The sequence below is a fragment of the Crotalus tigris genome, unplaced genomic scaffold (assembly GCF_016545835.1).
Source record: "Crotalus tigris isolate CLP2741 ecotype Arizona unplaced genomic scaffold, ASM1654583v1 scf7180000018656.1905471916:244674, whole genome shotgun sequence".
NCBI classification, from domain to species: Eukaryota; Metazoa; Chordata; class Lepidosauria; order Squamata; family Viperidae; genus Crotalus; species Crotalus tigris.
Genome location: NW_024097129.1, coordinates 207,389 through 222,843, shown reverse-complemented (window position 1 = coordinate 222,843; position 15,455 = coordinate 207,389). Strand labels below are relative to the sequence as shown.

Genomic DNA, 15,455 nt, shown 5'->3' with positions numbered 1-15,455 from the left:
GACAAAAGAGAAAAGAGAGAAAAAAGAAACGAGGAAAGAGAAAAGAGAAAAGAGAAGAGAAAAAAGAGAAATGAGGAAAGAGAAAAAAGGGAGAAAAGATAAAACAGAGGAGAAAAGAGAAAAAAGAGAAGAGAAAAAGAAAAAAGAAAAAAAGAAAAAAGAGAAAAGAGAAATGAGGAAAGAGAAAAAAAAGAAAAGAGAAAAAAGGGAGAAAAGAGAAAAGAGAAAAAAGAAGAGAAAAAAAGACAAAAGAGAAAAGAGAGAAAAAAGAAACGAGGAAAGAGAAAAGAGAAAAGAGAAGAGAAAAAAGAGAAATGAGGAAAGAGAAAAAAGGGAGAAAAGATAAAACAGAGGAGAAAAGAGAAAAAAGAGAAAAGAGAGAAAAAGAAAAAAGAAAAAAAGAAAAAAGAGAAAAGAGAAACGAGGAAAGAGAAAAAAAAGAAAAGAGAAAAAAGGGAGAAAAGAGAAAAAAGAAGAGAAAAAAAAGACAAAAGAGAAAAGAGAGAAAAAAGAAACGAGGAAAGAGAAAAAAGAGAAAAAAGAGAAAAAAGAAAAGAGAGAAAAAAAAGAGAAAAAAGAAAAGAGAGAAAAGAGAAGGCCAGATCAGAGGATGGACCATCCCAAGGAGGACCATCCCAGGTCTGGACATATCAGAAACCCGGAGAAGGCTTGGCTGCTCAGTCTCCTGGGGAGGAGGAGGGGGGGTCACCTTCTGGGCTCCCCCCATCTACCAGAACCCCTCTTTTCACCCTCCACCCACCCGCCCCCCAGCAGCCCTGCCCCACTCCGGAGGGCTCCTCCGGCAGGACAATGCTGGGAGCGTCCATCTGGAATGCAGTACAGGGGGGCCCTCGACTTACAAGAGTTTACTTAGTGACCGTTCAAACTTACGACCGTTTTTCAAAGCATCCCCCTGGTCACGTGACCAAAAGTCAGATGCTTGGCAACCGGTTCATATTTATGACGGTTGCCCTGTCCCGGGGTCATGGGATCCTCTTTTGCGACCTTCCGACCGTGGCACGGAAGATCGTAAAATGGGGGCAAAACTCACTTAACAAATGTCTCACTTAAGAACAAAAATTTTGGGCTCAATTGCGGTCGTAAATCGAGGACTAACCATATTGTAGGCCAGGGGTCTTCAAACTTGGCCCTTGTAGGACTTGTGGACGTCAACTCCCAGAATTCCTCAGCCAGGCATGCGTGCCTGGCTGAGGAATTCTGGGAGTTGACGTCCACAAGTCCTACAAGGGCCAAGTTTGAAGACCCCTGTTGGAGGCAATCTCTTCCACTGCCAGCAGTTCGATCCTGACCCGCTCGAGGTCGACTCGTCCTTCCGTCCTTCCGAGGTCAGGAAAAGGAGGATCCAGATTTCTGGGTACAAAGAGGCTAACTCTGTAAACCGCTTCAACCCCATGGAGCAGGAGTCCCCAACCTTTCCGCCTTGGTGGCCCTCCCCACCACGGGTGAGAGGGTGTGTGAGTGGCAGGTGTGTGTGTGTGTGTGCCCTCCATTCACAGGCGAGCAGAAGGGCCCAGTGCTCGTGAGAGCGGAGCTTCGCCTGTGCGCGACTGCGCGTCGCCCGTGCCACCCTGTTTGATTACAGACCACGGCCAGGGGGTTGGAGTCTGATGTGCCGTCCCCAGCAATGCATCCCACCCACCCAGCCGAGCCCAGACGTGAGGAGCTGAGCCTGAGAGGCGAAGAGAAGGGGAAGGCAAGCGCGAGGCGGAGAAAGAGGGAGGGGTCCCCAAGAAGGAAAAGGGGGGGGCTCCTGAGTAGGAAGGGGGGGCAGTTAGAAGCCAAGAGGAAAGAGACAAGGGCGCGAAGGCTTCTCTACAGCTTGATGTCAGGACCGACAGAGACACACAGGTGTCATGGCTGACTCACTACGCAGCCCCGTTTGCAACCCCCCCCCACAACTCTAAGTGTGTGTGCGTGGGGGAGAGGAAGGCATTGGCATGTAAAGGGAGGCGGGGGGGGGGGAACTCTGGAATGCAAACTTCCTGACAGCGAGAACAATTAACCAGTGGAACCGCCTGCCTCCAGAAGGGGCGAATGCTCCAACACTGGACGTTTTTCAGAAGAGACTGGACAGCCATCGGTCCGAAATGGTGTAGGGTTTCCTGCCTGAGCAGCGGGTTGGACTAGATGACCTCCAAGGTCCCTTCCAACTTTATTATTATTATTATTATTATTATTATTATTATTATTACAATCAAGGAGAGAAGCAACCTGGCATTAAGGAGAAACTTCCTATCAGTGAGGACAATTAACCAACGGAACTGCTTGCCACCAGAAGCTGTGGGTGCTTCATCACTGGAGGCTTTTGAGACTGGGCAGCCATTTGTCCAGAACTCCGTAGGTTCTCCTGCTTGAGCAAGGGGGTTGGACTAGATGACCTCCAAGGTCCCTTCCAACATTATTATTATTATTATTATTATGGATCATCGCACAGTCAGCCAGATGTTCAGACTGGATTTGGCATTTTGTCTACCTATCGAGTCCTTACCCAGGACCTGGGATAGGCAGATGTGGATGTTTGATGGTATTACAGGTATCGTTGCAGGATGGAAGCAGTTCCTAATAAGGCCGCCTTTTGCAATTGACTTATTATTATTATTATTATTATTATTACTATTATTATTATTATTATTATTATTATTATTATTATTATTATTATGGATCATCGCACAGTCAGCCAGATGTTCAGACTGGATTTGGCATTTTGTCTACCTATCGAGTCCTTACCCAGGACCTGGGATAGGCAGATGTGGATGTTTGATGGTATTACAGGTATCGTCGCAGGATGGAAGCGGTTCCTAGTAAGGCTGCCTTTTGCAATTGACTAGTAGCGAAATTGTCAATGCCGATGATGGTGTCCAAGTGGTGCTCCAGTTGTTTTGGAATTGCACCCAAGGAGCCTATGACTATTGGTCCTACCCTTGCTTGCTTTTGCCACAGTCTTTCTATTTCTACATTATTATTATTATTATGGATCATCGCACAGTCAGCCAGATGTTCAGACTGGATTTGGCATTTTGTCTACCTATCGAGTCCTTACCCAGGACCTGGGATAGGCAGATGTGGATGTTTGATGGTATTACAGATATCGTCGCAGGATGGAAGCAGTTCCTAATAAGGCCGCCTTTGGCAATTGACTTATTATTATTATTATTATTATTATTATTATTATTATTATTATTATTATTACTATTATTAAGTGTTCCACCCGGAAGCCTGAGACGGACCCAACGACCCGTCAATTGGGAACCTCCGAGGCAGACAGGCCGTTCCCCAAAAAATAAAGCAGATGCAACCGATGGGTAGACAACGGACAGCCGGGGGCAAAAAGGCAAAAGTTCCCCCCTGTATGGCTGTCGTGGGAAACGGTTAGAACGGGTTTCCTTCTTCCGGAGCCAGGCGGGATCCTGAGTAAAGTTACACTCTTGGTAAAAGGGGAAACAAAAACAGTTCCCAGGAGTTTTTTGTGCTGTTTAACGGCCTGGGCAGCAGGCGTCCTTTGATCGGGCCCGGGAAAGAGCAAGGCAGGTCTCTCCTTGAGGGGGGGGCTCATTGGCACGGAGGGGGGAATTTGGTAAATTTCATTTAACCAAAGCACTGAGGACAGTCGCTAGTGGGGTCATGAAACGTCTGCAAGGGAACCACCAAGCTCGGAGAGCACCAAGGACTCCACAATCCTCCTCCTCCTCCTCCATTTCTCCTCCTCTTCCACTCCAAAAAACTACTAGCGCGGATGACGTTACCTAGTTGGGTCATGAGATGTCTGCAAGAAAACCACCAGGCTCAGAGATCAATAAAGAGCCCAGAATCATCCTCCTCCTCCTCCTCCTCCTCCTCCTCCTCCTCCTCCTCCTCCTCCTCCTCCTCCTCCTCCTCCTCTTCTCCACAAGCCCCACTCCCTTCTTGCACTGATGACGTTCCCTAGCTGGGCAAGGAAACGTCTGAAAGGAAACCATGCAGTTCAAAGGTCACCAAGGACCCCACAGTCCTCCTCCTGGACCTCACAGTCTTTCTCCTCCTCCTCCTCCTCCTTCTCCTCCTCCTCCCTGCAAATTGCACTCCCTAGTAGGACTGATGATGTTCCCTAGTTGGGCAAGGAAACATCTCAAAGAAAACCACGCAGTTCAGAGGTCACCAAGGACCCCACCAAGGACCCCAAGGACTCCTGGATCTCACAGCCCTCCTCCTCCCCCTCCTCCTCCTCCTCCTCCTCCTCCTCCCTGCAAATCGCGCTCCCTAGTAGGACTGATGACGTTACCTAGCTGGGTAAGGAAACGTCTGCAAGAAAGCTACCCGGCTCAGACGGCACCAGGGACCCCACAGTCCTCCTCCTTTTCCTCCTCTCCGCAAGCCCCCCCTCCTTCCCTTCTAGCACTGATGACGTTCCCTAGTTGGGTCATGAAACGTCTGGAAGGAAACCGCCCAGCTCAGAGAGCACCCTCAAGAGTTCCACCCTTCACTATGGATCTTCTTCTTCTCTTGCTAAGTCTCCGCAGCTCGAGGACGACGGGACAGGACCAGACAGGCGAGCCCAGCGGGGCAGACACAACAACCCCTCCCTGGGGCTGGCTTGGCCACTGGCCCACGCCAGCCCACCCTAGGTGACACCCCTCCTCTTCAGGGGCTCACGCAAAGCCGGGGGTGGGGGGGTGGGAGAGGGAGGGAGGGCAATCAAAACTTACATGGCTGTTCAGGAGGGTGCTTTTGTGCGACGTAATGCCTTCGTTTTTTTGGAGGTTTTCAATGGCCATTTCGAGCTACCCCAAGGAAGCCGGATGGAAAGAGACAGAGAAAAAGGAAGAAAAAAGGCAAATCAGACACGGGGCATCAGCACCGGAATTGCCCTCGGGGGGGGGGTGTTGTTTCTCCCCAAAACGGGCCAAGCAAAACGTCGGAAGGCAGCAGAGGGTTAGTGTGGCAGAGACACACGGGGACGGCGCAGCCTGGCATGCGAAGGGAGCCACGGGGCACGACAGCAGACGCAGAAGGACGGGGACGGGGGACGGAGGAAGGGGGGGCACCTGCTTGCAACCCGCACAGAGGGCCAAGTTCCTAGCCCTGGGTGATTTCAAAAGGCGATTATTTCCCACGAGTCAAGCGCGACTCCCGGGGATTTCATTCTGTAGCTACAGTTCTGCGGTCCTCTCGGCAACACAGCAGAAGTGCTTGCCCAGGGCTCGGTCGCCACTCTGGTTTAGCCAACAGATCTGGGACGCCTTACAGGGGTGGCGCTCTCTGAGCCGGGTGGCTTTCTTGCAGACGTTTCATGACCAAAACACTGATGATGTTAGCTAGCTGGGCCACGAAACATCTGCAAGAAAACTCCCCGGCTCAGAGAGAACCAAGGACCCCCAGTTGTCTCCTCCTCTTTCTCCTCCTCCTCCTCCCCCTGGCCAATCACAGTCCCTAGTAGAATTGATGATGTTACCTAGTTGGGTAATGAAATGTCTGCAAGAAAACTACCCAGCTCAGACAGCAACAAAGACCCCCCAGTCTCCTCCTCCTCCTCCTCTCTGCAAATCACGTTCCCTAGTAGGACTGATGACGTTCCCTAGTTGGGTCATGAAACGCCTGCAAGAAAACTACCCACTCAGACAGCAACAAAGACCCCACAGTTGTCTCCTCCTCCTCCTCCTCCTCCTCCTCCTCCTCCTCCTCCTCTCTGCAAATCACGTTCCCTAGTAGGACTGATGATGTTCCCTAGGTGGGTCATGAAATGCCTGCAAGAAAACTACCCACTCAGACAGCAACAAAGACCCCACAGTCGTCGTCTCCTCCTCCTCCTCCTTCTCCTCCTCCTCCTCCTCCTCTCTGCAAATCACGTTCCCTAGTAGGACTGATGACGTTCCCTAGTTGGGTCACGAAACGCCTGCAAGAAAACTACCCAGCTCAGACAGCAACAAAGACCCCACAGTCGTCCTCCTCCTCCTCCTCCTCCTCCTCCTCCTCCTCCTCCTCCCTGCAAATCTCACTCCCTAACTAGGACTGATGACGTTCCCTACTTGGGTCATGAAACGCCTACAAGAAAGCTACTCAGCTCAGACATCAGCAAGGACGTCAGCAGTTCCACCGTTAACTCCAACTTCTCTTGCTAAATCTCAGCCTTTAGCGAAACTGAAAACCAGTTTGGAAAAAGGACGTCCCCCGGTGGAGTGGGCAATTGGGAAGGTGCGCCCCTCACTCCCCACCAGTGCCCCGTCGGGACGGAGCCCCCCCCCCAGTGCCCCTGGACCTACCGTGGCCGGAGAGGAGCGGGAGGTGTGCGACAAGGTGTGCCGGGTGTTCTCCATCCCGCCGTGGATGAGATAGGTGCCGGAGCTGGTGACGATCTGGCTGCTGCCCCCGCTGTCCAAGGCGAGGCCCACCATGCCGTGGGAGGGGAGGGCGGTGGGGGAGGAAGCCCCCGAGCTCACCTGAGCGTTGCCCCCCGCCGGCTCAAAGTAGGCCGAGGCGCTTCCGGGGGCGTAAATCTGGGCTTCGGTGTTGTAGGTGTAGGTGGCGCGCCTGCCGAGAAGGAGACAAGGAGGGGGAGGAGAGAAGCTCCCTTAGCCTGCGGAACAGACCGACACTGGGATCAAGGCTGCCGAAATCCCAAGAGTGGGGGATACCCCCTCCCCCAGCCGGGGATCGTCCACCCCTCCAGTTCTCTAGGAGAGACCTCATCTCCTAGACCAGGGGTAGGCAACCTTGGCTCTTTTATGACTCATGGACTTCAACTCCCAGAATTCCTGAGTCAGCTATGCTGACTCAGGAATTCTGGGAGTTGAAGTCCATGAGTCATAAAAAAGCCGAGGTTGCCTACCCCTATCCTAGACCAGTGTCCGGGTGGTCCTTGACTTACGACTACAATTGAGCCCAACATTCCTCTTGTTCACTGAAACACTTGTTAAGTGGCTTTTGCTCCGTTTTACGACTTTTCCGGCCACCGTGGGTAAGCGAACCAACTGCCGTCGTGAAGCGAGGAACACGGTGGTGAAACGAACCCGACCTTCCCCTTGAACGTTGTTCGCCAGAAGGCCGCAAAAAGGGGATCACCCTAGCCTCTCCCCCCCCCGGGGACACTGCGACCATCGTTAACACGAGTCAGTTCCCAAGCATCTGAACTTTGATCACATGACCGCGGGGGGGGGGGAATGCCGCGACGGTCACGAAGGGTGGGAAATGACGGTCATCGGTCACTTTTTCTCCACGGCCCGGTATCACTTTGAACGGCCGCTAAAGATACGGTTGTAAATGGAGGGCTGCAGATGCGAGTCAGTTCCCCAGCTTCTGAATGACTATGGGGGTGCTACGCCGGTCGTAAGTGTGAAAGAGAGCCGTGAGTCGCTTTTTTCAATCCTGTTGTAACTCTGAACGGGCACTAAATAAACTGTTGGTAAGTTGAGGGTTACCTGTCTCTCAATCTTGGGGACCTGAAGATGGTTAGGCTTCAGTTCCCAGAATCCCCCAGCCAGACTCACCAAAAGAGCTGGACCCTCCTCCCCCCCTCGTTCTCAGGGAGTCTTCCATTCCTTCTTCCCCACCTAGTTTGCCCCCCCCCTTGGAAGTAATTAAGGGTCTTAGAAGCCCCTGGCCCCTCCCAGCGCCAGCCCCACGAGGTAGACCAGACCAGGAGATGGAGTCTTGTTAGCAAATCTAGCCAGGCTGGTGGTGCCTCCCCTTCCCTCCCTCTGTAGCCCAGTGAGTGGAGAGGACCCCCCTCCTCCCCCCCAGCCCCTTCTGGTCCCCCCTCTTCTTTCCCCGGGAGCTCCCAGGATCTTAAGGAAGGTTTCTGCTTTCTTGACCTGTCCGATGGTTTCTGAATCTTGGCTTAAAGGCTGCCTTCCTGGCTCTTGGCACCCAGATTCCAAGCTTGGGAGACAAAGTTGGAGAGAAAGAGAGGGTGGGAGAAGGAGGGGGGAGAGAATGAAAGAGGGAGAGAGAGAGAGGAGAGAGGAGAGAGGGAGAAAGGGGGGAGAGAAGGAGAGAGAGGGGGGAGAGTGAGGGAGAGAGAAGAGAGCGAGGGAGAGAGAGAGGAGAGGGGAGAGAGAGGGAGAGGGGGGAAGAGAGAGAAAGAGAGTGAGGGAGAGAGAGAGGAGTGGGAGAGGGAGAGAGAGAAAGAGTGAGAGAGAGAGAGGAGAGAGAGGGAGAGGGGGAGAAAATGAGAAAGAAAGAGGGAGAGAGAGAGGAGAGAGGGGGAAGAGAATGAGAGAAGGAGAGAGAGAGGAGAGTGAGGGAGAGAGGAGAGAGCGAGGGAGATAGGAGAGAGAGGAAGAGGGGGGAGGAGAGAGAAAGAGAGGGTGGGAGAGGGAGGGGGGGAGAGAATGAAAGAGGGAGAGAGAGAGAGGAGAGAGGGAGAAAGGGGGGAGAGAAGGAGAGAGAGGGGGGAGAGTGAGGGAGAGAGGGGAGAGAGAGGGAGAGGGGGGAGGAGAGAGAAAGAGAGGGAGGGAGAGAGAGGGAAAGGGGGGAGAGGAAGAGAGAGAAAGAGAGTGAGGGAGAGAGAGAGGAGTGGGAGAGGGAGAGAGAGAAAGAGTGAGAGAGAGAGAGGAGAGAGAGGGAGAGGGGGAGAAAATGAGAAAGAAAGAGGGAGAGAGAGAGGAGAGAGGGGGAAGAGAATGAGAGAAGGAGAGAGAGGGGGGAGGGTGAGGGACAGAGAAGAGAGAGAGAGGAGAGGGAGAAAAAATAGGGAGAGAGAGAATGAGAGAAGGTGAGAATGAGAGAGAGAGAGGGAAAGAGAGAATAAGAGAGAGAGAGAGAGAGAGAGAGAGAGAGAGCGGGCGAGGGAGGGGGAGGAGGGGGGCACCTACAGAGTCCCGTTGGCGTAGACGGCCTCTCCTCCCTCGATGTACTGGACTTCGGCCGGGTACACGTGCTGCACCGTTTGCACCTGGAGGAGGAAAGGGGGGAGATATTCACATGGGAGGGGGGGGCGGGCTCTCTTCCCACAGGGCGGAACAGACCAGCCTCACCTGTTCCAGGAGAGAAGGGGGGAAGCCCTCGGGAACCGGAGTGGCCGGATCCATTCCACAGAACTCAGTCCAAAAAGGGCCGTCAAAAGGGGACCATTTTGATCCCTCTGGACATCAGCCCGTCCCGGAGCCTCCTTCCCTCCCTCCCTCCTCTCTTTCTGTTCTTCCTCCTTCCTCTTTCCTTCTGTTCTTCCTCCTTCCCTCCTCCCTTTTTCCTTCTGTTCTTCCTCCCTCCTTCCCTCTTTCCTTCTGTTCTTCCTCCTTCACTCCTGCTTTCCTTCTGTTCTTCCTTTCCTCCCTCCCCTTTTTTCCCTTTTTCCTCCCTCCCTTCCTTCCTCTTTCCTTTGGTTCTTCCTCCCTTTCACCTGCTTTCCTTCTGTTCTTCCTCCTTCCCTCCCTCCGTTTCTTCCCTCTTTCCTTCTGTTCTCTCCCTCCCCTTTCCTCCTTTCCTCTCTCCTTCTCTTCTTCCTTTTCTCCCTCCCTGTTTCTTCCCTCTTTCCTTCTGTTCTCTCCCTCCCCTTTCCTCCTTTCCTCTCTCCTTCTCTTCTTCCTTTTCTCCCTCCCTGTTTCTTCCCTCTTTCCTTCTGTTCTCTCCCTCCCTCCTTCCTTCCCTCTCTGTTCTTCCTTTCCTCCCTCCTTCCCCTCTTTCCTTCTCCCTCCCTTTTCCTCCTTTCCTCTCTCCTGTTCTTCCTTTCCTCCCGCCCTCTCTCCCTCCATTTCTTGCCTCTTTCCTTCTGTTCTCCCTCTTTCTTCCTTTCCTTCCTTCCCTCTCATTCTGTTCTTCCTTTCCTCCCCCCCTCCCTCTCTCTCTCCACTTTCCTTCTGTTCTCCCTTTCTTCCTTCTCTCTCCTTCTGTTCTTCCTCCTCTCCTCCCTGCCTTTCTTCTCTCTTTCCTTCTGTTCTCCCTCCCTCTTTCTTCCTTCCCTTCCTTCCCTCTGTTCGTCCTCCCTCCCTCCTTCCCTCCCTCATATTCTTGTCATAGCTTAAAATAATGCTGGACTTTGACAGATGTCCAAGCACCAGCCAAACCTTAAAAGACTGGAAATTAAAACCAGGCTCCCGTTTGACCGGTCTAGCCGGGAAGGCAACGGTGATCCGGGAAGCCTCCCTTCCAGGTGTCCATCACCCCTCTCCGCAGAAGTGGCTGTGGCCGATCCGGAGGGACCTGGGAGCCGTCGCGCCCCTTGCAAGGAAGAGCGCCCGGAAATGCCTACAGCCTTGACAGTGCAAAGGTGGCGAGGCTCCCCTTCCCTGCACTGTCTGGCAGACTTGGTGCGATCCCAGGGGAGCAGGCAGCTCCGCGGAGTTAGTCAGAAAAGTTCCAGATTAAAAAATTTGGTAAGCAAGTAGCCCGTGGCTGCTTTGGGCTTCCCACTTGGCAGTAAAGGAACCGGCTTGGAAAAACTCGGTGGTGGAAAGCCGGCCTTGGAAGAGGGGATCCTCCTGTTGGCTTTGCCGCACAAAGCAAGCCTGACCTTCCCTTGTTTCAAGGTGACTGGCGTGTGTTGTGTGTGTGTGTGTGTGTGTGTGTGTGTGGTGCGTGGAAAACAATACAGCCCTCATTTCTGGCCACAAGGTGGCATTAGGAACACATACAGGTTTCCCTCCACTTACCACCCCAACGGAGCCCAGAAATATATCTGGGGAAGTGAGGCAGTCCTTAAGCGAGGCAGTCCTTAAGTGAGTTCTGCCCCATTTTTGTTGTAAGTCAAGGACTGCCTGTATCTAAGTTGTTGGGGGGTTTTTTTCCCTCCGGATTTGGAAAACCAGCCTTTGCAGGCTGCAAGCTCTCCCGCGTTCTTCCCTGTCAGTAGCTCCTGAAGCTGAGCCCCTGTTCCAGGGGAAGGCGGGGGGTGAAGCAGGGTGAGCCCCCCCTTTGCCCCCCCCCCGAGACTTTACCTGCTGGGCTCTGGGCAGCGTCAACTCCGGCATGGGCACGCCTTTGGGAGTGGAGCTCGTGGCCTGGACCAAAACTCTCTGGGAAAAGGAAGAAACAGAAAGTAAAGAGGGGGGGGAGTCAGTTGGGGGAGGCTGAGGGGATTGACCACCAGCATTTCAGCCCACGGGCCATAAGTCGGGGGTCCCCAACCCCCCCCCCAGGCTGAGGTTCATCACGGGTCCGTGACCTGCCAGCAACTGGGCCCTGCGAGCGAAGCAGAAACCAGACACACGCAGGATCCATGCATGTGTGAAATCACACACACACACACACACACACACACCAACACCACACACACACCGGTCCGTGATAAAACCAGCCTCCACAGAACCAGTCCCTGGCACCGAAAAGGCTGGGGGGGGGGAAGCTGCTGCCGTAGGTTATCAAGAAGCGGTGGTCCTCGCCTTACAACCCCAACTGAACATCAACGTTTTCTGATGTTAAGTGAGACAGTTGTTAAGCGGGTTTTGCCACCTTTCTCGCTACGGGGGTTGAGCTGGCAACGCGGTCGTTAAGCGAGTCCAGCTTCCCCCTGGATTTTGCCCGCCGAAAGGCGGCAGAAGGGGGTCCACCTTGGGAAACGGTGACGGCCGTCAAGTGCGAACCAGTCGCTGAGCGTCTCCAGTTTTGATCGCCTGACCCTGGGAATGCCGCAAAGGTTGGTAAGTGGGGAACGAAGGGGGTAAAGTCACTTTTTAAATGATTTTTTTTAAGTTGAGGATATAATAATAATAATAGTAGTAGTAGTAGTAGTAGTAGTAGTAGTAGTAGTAGTAGTAGTAGTAGTAGTAAAGTTGGAAGGGACCTTGGAGGTCATCAAGTCCAACCCCCTGCTCAGGCAGGAAACCCTATACCATTTCGGACAAATGGCTGTCCAGTCTCTTCTTAAAAACTTCCAGTTTTTGGAGCATTCACCGCTTCTGGAGGCAGGTTGTTCCACTGGCTAATTATCCTCACTGTCAGGAAGTTTCTCCTTAGTTCCAGGTTGCTTCTCTCCTTGATTAGTTTCCATCTGTTGCTTCTTGTCCTGCCTTCAGGTGCCTTGGAGAATAGCTTGACTCCCTCTTCTTTATGGCAGCCCCTGAGATACTGGAAGACTGCTATCCTGTCCCCCCTCATCCTTCTCTTCGTTAAACTAGACATCCCCAATTCCAGCAACCGTTCCTTATATGTCTTAGCCTCCAGTCCCCTGATCCTTTTTGTTGCTCTTCTCTGCACTCTTTCTAGAGTCTCAGCATCTTTTTTACATCGTGGTGACCAAAACTGGATGCAGGATTCCAAGTGTGGCCTTACCAAGGCCTTGTAAAGTGGTATTGCCTGTAGTTCTTTAGGAAATGCACCAGGGGGCGCACGATGGCTGAAACGGATCATAGTTTCTAAACCTGAGGTGCTAGGGTGGTTAGTAAATCCCAGTTTATCAGGACATACTATCGTGGTTTGGCCTTAATTCAACCCTGGCCTGAATTAACCAGCCATCTGTATGATGCATTCAGTGCCTGATGCTACTCTTTCTCAAAGCTGGCAACTTTAAGCGAGGTGGACTTCAACTCCCAGAATTCCCCAGCCAGCCATGTTGGCTGGCTGGGGAATTCTGGGAGCTGGAAGTCCGCCTCGCGTAAAGTTTCTAAGGCTTTATCCCTGGACATTTCTGACCCGGTCACTCAATGGTTCCACAGCCCCACCATGGGGCAGCTCTCATCACCCGGCCTCTTGAAGGAAGACGGCGACGTCAAACCAGGAAACGAGGCTAGAAAAGACCGACGGAAGAGGAGAGCTTCCCTATCCGGGAACACTCAATCTGGACTCCATTGCATCTCCTGTCACTCAAAGTCATTTGGCCCCAACAGGAAACCTCATACTTGTTCTGCTCAGAGCAAACGAAGGTTTGGAACTACGCAAAATTTTAATTCCAAAAAGCAGAAACTTTTGCAAGCAATGAATTAAAATTGGTGACTTGGAAAAAAGGCCCCTAGACTCATCCTGGCTTTTTGCTATTGGAATAACAGAGTTGGGGGGGGGACCTTGGAGGTCTTCTAGTCCCACCCGCTGCTCAAGGCAGGACACCGTAGACCAGGGGGTCTTCCAACTTGGCCCTTTGATGACTTGTGGACTTCAACTCCCAGAATTCCTCAGCCAGGCACGCGTGACTTTGAGTGACAGGAAATGCAATGGAGTCCAGATTGAGTGTTCCCGGATAGGGAAGCTCTCCTCTTCCGTCGGTCTTTTCTAGCCTCGTTTCCTGGTTTGACGTCGCCGTCTTCCTTCAAGAGGCCGGGTGATGAGAGCTGGAAGACCCCTGCCTTATACCATTTCAGACAAACAGCTGTCCAGTCCCTTCTTCAAAACCTCCAGTGATGGAGCGCCCATAACTTCTGGTGGCAAGCCGTTCCACTGGTTAATTTTTCTCGCCGTCAGGAAATTCTTCCTGAGTTCTACTGTGTTTCCCAGAAAATAAGACCCGGTCATATATATATAGTAAGTGTCTGATAGAGCACCTGGTCTACTGCTATGATTACTTTTGTCTTTCAGCTCAGAAGGGTATGGCTAGCTGATGAGAGCCAAATTGCTCGAAATGGCTATATTAACTCTTTGTCAGCAAAATTTAAATTTACAGAAACAGTTTATCGCAGTAGCGACTTGAGCCTGCAAAACGCTCCTAGATTGGGGCTGAAAGGCAAAAGTAATCATAGCGGTAGACCAGGTGCTCTATCAGACACTTAACTATGTATCCTCCCTGGTTTTAGCTGACAGAAGTGAGGAGAACCTGTGGCCTAGAGGTTAATACAGCTGCCTAACATGCAAGCTGCCCAGGTTCGAATCTCAGAAGGGTATGGCTAGCTGATGAGAGCCAAATGGCTCGAAATAGCTATACTAGTCTCTCTTTAACTCTTTGTCAGCAAAATTTAAATTTACATATATTTGCCTCCAATAAGAAGCATCAGGGCTTATTTTCGGAAGGTGTCTTACCTGCTTACCTTAGGACCGCCACAGCCAGGCCTCCCACGCCCCGAGTTGTTCTGTGGCCGCATGGCATGCTGCGCATTGTGCCACTGTCACCGCTTGCAGCATGCCACTCTGATCACACCGGTGCTGCTGCGAGCGGCAGGAGGCTGCATGGAGCCTTGTGCCATGGCGTGCATGATCAGCGGCACAGGCGCAATGTGCCGCACGCCCTCCTGCTGCGAGTGGTGGCACTGGCGTGATGCACCATGTGGCGTGCAGCCGCAAGCGGCGGCAGAAGAACTCACGCAGTGGAGTGACAGGTGTCGGAGAGAGGGACGCCTGGCTGCAGTGGTCCTAAGGTGAGTTTGAGGTACATGGGGCAGCCCCAGCCCCCCACCCCAGCTTGATTTTTACGCATGCGCCTCACCCCCAAACTAGGGCTTATGTTGGGGGTAGGGCCGATATTAGCTGCAGGTGTAAAAATCAAGCTAGGGCTTATTTTGAGGAAATGTCTTAATTTGGGGAAAAGATGATAGGTTGCTTCCCTCCTTGATTAGTTTCCCTCTGTTGTTTCTTGGGGTGCTTTGGAGGTCCTTTGGAGGATAGGTGGACCCCCTGCCCCTCTTCTTTGGGGCAGCCCCCTCAAATACTGGAACCCTGTTATCCTGTCCCCTAGTTCTTCTTCCCATTAGGTTGCGGGTTCCAATTCCTGCAACTGTTCTTCGGATGTTTCAGCCTCCAGCCTCCTAATCATCTTCGTTGTTCTTCTCTGCATTCTTTCTAGAGTCTCCACATCTTTATATATATATATATTGTGTCAATCCAAACTGGAGGCATTGTTGAACAGGTTTGCTGCCTGAGCAGTGGATTGGACTAGATGATCTCCAAGGCCCCTTCCAACTTTATTATTATTGTTGTTGTTGTTGGCTGGTGCCGCTCTGCTCCTACATTCAACTTGACCTAGGTGACCGTCTCTCCCGACTCGCGAGCTTGGAGATGTTATGTCACGCGTTGCAGAAAGTAAAAACTCCCAGAAGTCCAAGCGGCTTTGCTTGAGATAACCAAGAAGACGGGCCTGGGGGTGGTTACAAAGGCGAGGAGTCCAGGGGGTCAGGTGGGTCTTCGCCGGCCAAAGAGGAGAGGCCTTACCTGCTGGGAGGCTGGGACAGGCTGGACGGAGGCCGAAGTGCGCAGCGCCACGGGGGTGGCCGAATTGGACCCATCCTCGGAAGACTGCATGCTTGGCTCTGGGAGAGAAAAATGGGAATTTCTTCAGGAGCTAATTTCACCCTCTTGTAGAACAAAGGGGGCTTGGCCTGGAGTCGCCGATGGGTGGGCATTACAGACAAGCCAGGATCAAAAGTCTGAAAGTAGGTTTGGAGGAAAACTCACCAGCTTAACAGTTTGAATCAATCATTACTTCAACAGTTCTCTCTCTCTCTCTCCCTCTTTCTCTCCCCCTCTCTTTTCCTCTCTCTCTTTCTCATTTTCTCTCTCTCTCAACTATGTGAGAATTAAAACCTTTACAAGTGCGAAGTTACACAACAACAAAGCAGAGCGTTCCTTGGCCCAGGTGAAGCATTCGCCCACCGTTCTTGTTAGCA

At 52.3% G+C, this 15,455-nt stretch overlaps 1 protein-coding gene across 4 annotated transcripts in view; it reads right to left on the bottom strand.

Annotated features, from left to right (window-relative positions):
• RFX2 (regulatory factor X2) overlaps positions 1–15,455 on the bottom strand; it is a 70,992-nt gene that overhangs the window by 18,006 nt on the left and 37,531 nt on the right. For 2 of the 4 annotated variants that reach the window (XM_039355296.1, XM_039355297.1), the window contains exons 2-6: positions 15,001–15,098; positions 10,869–10,946; positions 8,808–8,887; positions 6,258–6,525; positions 4,704–4,778 (exon numbers count right to left, since the gene is read on the bottom strand). In XM_039355296.1, coding sequence (XP_039211230.1) covers positions 4,704–4,778; positions 6,258–6,525; positions 8,808–8,887; positions 10,869–10,946; positions 15,001–15,090 — 591 coding nt within the window. In that variant the 5' untranslated portion in view covers positions 15,091–15,098. Of the gene's footprint in view, positions 1–4,703; positions 4,779–6,257; positions 6,526–8,807; positions 8,888–9,998; positions 10,775–10,868; positions 10,947–15,000; positions 15,099–15,455 lie in introns of those variants that run through there. The other 2 variants (XM_039355299.1, XM_039355300.1) reach the window with 2 other exon arrangements.